Source organism: Pinus tabuliformis, chromosome 1_2, assembly GCF_031772625.1.
Source record: "Pinus tabuliformis cultivar Carrire ecotype Pingquan chromosome 1_2, CPIR1, whole genome shotgun sequence".
NCBI lineage: Eukaryota > Viridiplantae > Streptophyta > Pinopsida > Pinales > Pinaceae > Pinus > Pinus tabuliformis.
The window spans coordinates 160,647,353-160,651,942 of NC_142298.1; the positions used below are offsets into that span (position 1 = coordinate 160,647,353).

General features: G+C 37.4%; 1 protein-coding gene across 1 annotated transcript; it reads right to left on the reverse strand.

Annotated features, from left to right (window-relative positions):
- Window positions 1-466: 466 nt before the first annotated feature.
- Window positions 467-1,204, reverse strand: LOC149205000 (uncharacterized). The gene has a single exon (XM_089397270.1). The coding sequence runs from the start codon at window positions 1,202-1,204 to the stop codon at window positions 467-469; it is 738 nt and encodes a 245-aa protein (XP_089253396.1).
- Window positions 1,205-4,590: the final 3,386 nt, after the last annotated feature.

Here is a 4,590-nt window from a genome sequence, read left to right on the forward strand (position 1 = left end):
AATTACTGCCTGGTTGTATCCCTAGTTGGTGTTGGTGGTATGCTCTTGAGATGACCACTTCGAGCTTATCTAGTTGGGTCTCAGATATAGTTTCATATGCTCTTTTTTTGCAAGCTAGTTCTAGTTCCAGAATGTCCAGACCATGTAGATCTATGCTTTCTGGCTCTTCTTCCATTTGTTGCACTTGACTGCTATCCTCTTGATTGATCTCTGAGTCCTGTGGGAGGTCTGCCTTTCCATCTACATCCATTTCCTTGTAACTCTCCACTGTATCTTTCGGATTCCTACTAAGGATGGTCGGGATGATGATGGGAGGCTGAGATTTGGGAGGGGGATCAGATGGAGGGGGATGGGAAGAAGAGGAAGGGCGAGCATGGATGTTCTCAGAGGCCAAGGGTTGGTCATCTGAGGAGTGGCCTAGAATATCGAATCTATTCTTAGATGCTGGGTCTTGGGGTTTGTTAGGCTAGGGTTTGGGCCCATTCTGTGGCTTTTTATGCGAGCGCTTCCGACTTGGGACTTTGGTAAAACCATCCTGAGATGGGGTTTCAGAAGGATCAGAGGAGTTGGCTTTGACATTTTGAGGGCAATCCCTGAAGAGATGCCCCAAAGCATGGCACTTTCTGCATTGAAAGGGCACATGCTCATAGTCGAGAGGCTGGATCCATTCCTCGTCTCGATGGGCAAGAGTTACTGACTCTGGTAAAGCTTCATTCAGGCGAATAAAGACACATATTCGAGCGTAGGAGATATACTTGCAGGATTTGGTTTCTTCTGCCGCTCTGATGTATTCTCCCACTCCGTTTCCTATGCCCTTCAGAATATCTTCTTCACAGTATTCGTCAGGAAGAGAGTACAGTCTGATCCACACTGGTGCCCAAGTGAGATCTTCCTTGTCTGGGCTGAATCTTGGAATCCATTCCCTCATATATAGTCCTGCTGAGTTGAAAAAATAAGGCCCTGCTCCCAGGATCCTGTATTTGTCCTCTAAGCATAAAAAGATTGCGGTGAAAAAGCCCTTCGGCCCTAGCTGGAGAGTAACATCTCCCTTGGGTTTCCATTTCGCCGCGATCCAACCGTTTAAAGCTCTCTCAGTCGGCCAAAACCCTATGAACTTTCCAATGAGGGCATGATCTTTCATGTATTCTATTCTTCTGTCAATCTTGTCTCTTGGCAGTTCTATTCGTGGCCTTTCTTTGGCCATAGGTCGGCAAGTTGATGAGGTTATTTTCGGGCTATCTTCTTGAGTTTCTTTTTCTTCTTGTGGATTGCTGTCTTTGTTCATCCGATTTCCAACCTGGTTGTCATTACCTTGAAGCTTTTTCCCTTTGCTTAGAATATCCAGATCTACCGATCCAAAAATGACCGCTTGCTCAGGGTATTGCAGTGAAGGGGAGGGCTCTGACGCCCCCCCTGAGGAGGTACCATTGCACTTCGCTGAACCCCTACAACTCTGTCACGCTACAGAGATTCCTTGACAGCGCTTGAACGCGTTCCGCAGTGCTGTCGGCGCCGTCGAGGGTTTTTTCCTCAGAACCCTAGCTCCGTTCTCATTCCATTTATGTGTTACATGTTAATAATGTAATCAATTTAATTATTTGATTTAGAAGATGCAAAAGTTTTAAATCTACATAATTTTTTACTTTTTGCTCGACGCTCTTTGATGATGGTCTAAAATATTCAGGATTCCATCTAAAGAAAAACTCTTACCAGAAATATGATTGCAATTTACTGCTAGAAAAGTTGGAAAATTGTTAAAAAATTAGAGCTTGCAATGTCTTTCTAGGGTGGGTCATTGAGTCCTCATCAAATCTATACTGGAAACCATCCTAGTATACTAGATGTGCCTCTTAAGGATCCCAAAAGGAGTTCCAAAGAAATCATGAAAATTCTATATATTTGTTTTGTGGACGAGAACAAAGGACTAGTATGTTTCACCCTGGTTAAAATGGGACATAATTGTTATTCCAAATACCTAGGGAGGAAGGGGAATGAAAAGCTACCCCTTCTTTCCAAGGCTCTGCAAACAAAAACTCGGTGGATACTTCTCTCTTCAAATAGTGCTTGGATGACCATAGTATACATGAAGTACATCTACCTAAATAATAGTGAGGAATGGACTAGAAATCCCAAAAATCCACATATTAATGTGTCATTTATAAGTATTTTTTGAGAATTGGGAAAAATATATTGTTTACCTCCGCAACTCCCATATCAGGATGTCGAAGAGAGAAGATGTACTATGTTGGAAACTTTCCCTGTTTGGAGGTTATACCCCAAATATGAGTTATCTACATCTCATTTTGGGCCACATAAGGTGTGATCATTCCTTGTGGTGGAAGCATCTCTGGAAACTAAAGTGCCTGGTAAAGTCTCATCTATTGATGCGGTGTTTAATCACAAATAAAGTTCCCACCTAGGAAAGTATCCATAAGTGGATCTTAGAAGGTCCTAGTTGGTGCACCCTTTGTAAGGCTAAGGAATAAACTATCTTGCATTTATTTTTAAATGCTCCTTTGTGATCAGGGTGTGGGAGTCTGTGCAGTCACATTTGCGTTTAGGTAGCAAGGGGCATGAAGAAAATATTATAGAAACTAGAAAAGATGGGTTAGTGATAGGGTCTTAAGACCATTTGACATTATTCCACTCCTCATATGCTAGATTATTTAGATTGGGAGAAACAATGATATCTTCCAAGGAAAACTCTTAACCTTAGATAGGATTGTAGCGCAAGTTATAGGTATCTTATCCCTTCTACTACAAAAAGAAATTACATAAGGCATTCAAGGCATTACTGAAGAAGTCATAGACACTTCTAGGACACAAGATTTCTTGATGGGGTTGCGCAAGGTATAAACAATGTTTGTGGGGGAGGTGTGGCCCTTCACTTCTTGGAGAATCATAGTTTTGTCTTATCAATTGGTCTAGGGATGGGTACAAATAAATATGTTGAGTTGATGGCATTGAAGCTCCTACTTATTTTTGTAAAAGAATGGGGATGTGGATCCATCCAACTTTTAAGTGATTCCATCAATGTTGTTAATTGGGTTAATAGAAATAAAAGATGTCATAATCAACAACTCTTTCCTCTTTTGAAGGACATTTTTTGTATAGAGTCCACATATGACATTTAATCTTGTTTCCATGTTTATAGGAAACAAAACATAGGTATATTCCCTGTCTAAAGAAGCTCTTCAGCTAGATTATGGGAAATAGCTCATAAAGGAGAATGGAGCGGGGACTTTCTATGAGTTCTATCACACACCCTTCACAAGAGGTGGTCCTCCAGATCAGCATATTGAAACTACCTAATGATATCTGGAAATATCTATACTAATGCAATGCTCAGTGATTACTTGTAATCCCAAAAAATCTATTTTGTGTGCTCATTAAAAGAATTAAACTTGGTGGAAAAACTAGTTTGGTATATTACAGGGATTGATAATCTCAAAAAGGGGTTGAATTTATTGTTTACACTGTAGTATATTTTATGGTATCAAGTGACCATGAGTCACTTAGACAGTGGATCAACAAATCCTACAACAATGCAGACCTGACCTACATACAAAGAATGTAAGTTTACATCATCGTGATAATGAAAGAAAATTACAATTTTTTTCATGGAAATAAAATATAATAATTTTAGTTATATTGTAAGTTGATGATTTAATTATAACTATTAAATGGTGATTCAATTATTATCCCTGCCGCGCAGGGTATAAAGTATTTGTAAATGCATTGACTAACATTTAATCAATCATTTGACTGAAAATTAAACAAAAATTTATAAAATTAACATTGTAAACATTTTTTGTTTTTTTAATATTTTTATTTATTTATTTTCATTATGATTGGTTGAATAAGTTTCCCTCTTATTGTATAATGATGAAGCCGCCACAGAATTGAACCTACCTCATCTCTTTAGTGCAGAAGGTGTGGTGGTTGCTTATTTACCAATAAAACATGTCATGATTGGGATGCAATTGAAATAGATTACGAGACAAATGTTAATAATTGTCCAGCCAATTGGCACGAAGGCCATCAAATTTGAAAATATTTCTCCAAATCAAATAAAATATTAAAAAAACAAAGTTAATTCAACATTTTGAAGGCAAAAAAATAATTAATGAGAGAATTTAAATTTCGTCTTATTAAAATGAAATAATTATTTACATTTACACTAATAATAACATAATATTTAAATTAAATAATTTCATATAAATATGAAACTAATTGCACCATATAAATCCAATGATGTAATATATAACTTTTTGTTTTGTCCTTGTATTATGATGTATTATGTGTTATAATATGAGTGGTTAAAATTATATTGTAAATGAGTTAAAAAAAAGAAAGAGAAATGATACTCCCCATTCATGTGAAAATGTATGTTTAAAAGCTCAACCACCTACATCCTCATTCTTTGATTTCATTCCAAATTCCATATTATTAAAATTCATTGGTTTCGATCCCACCCTCCCCATGGTCACTTACATTATCTTTTTGTTAAACAAGTTCTACACCTTACTAATATTAATTCCAACGCAATCTTACTTAATTGTGTTCCATCCACTTACCTCTCTCCTCAAT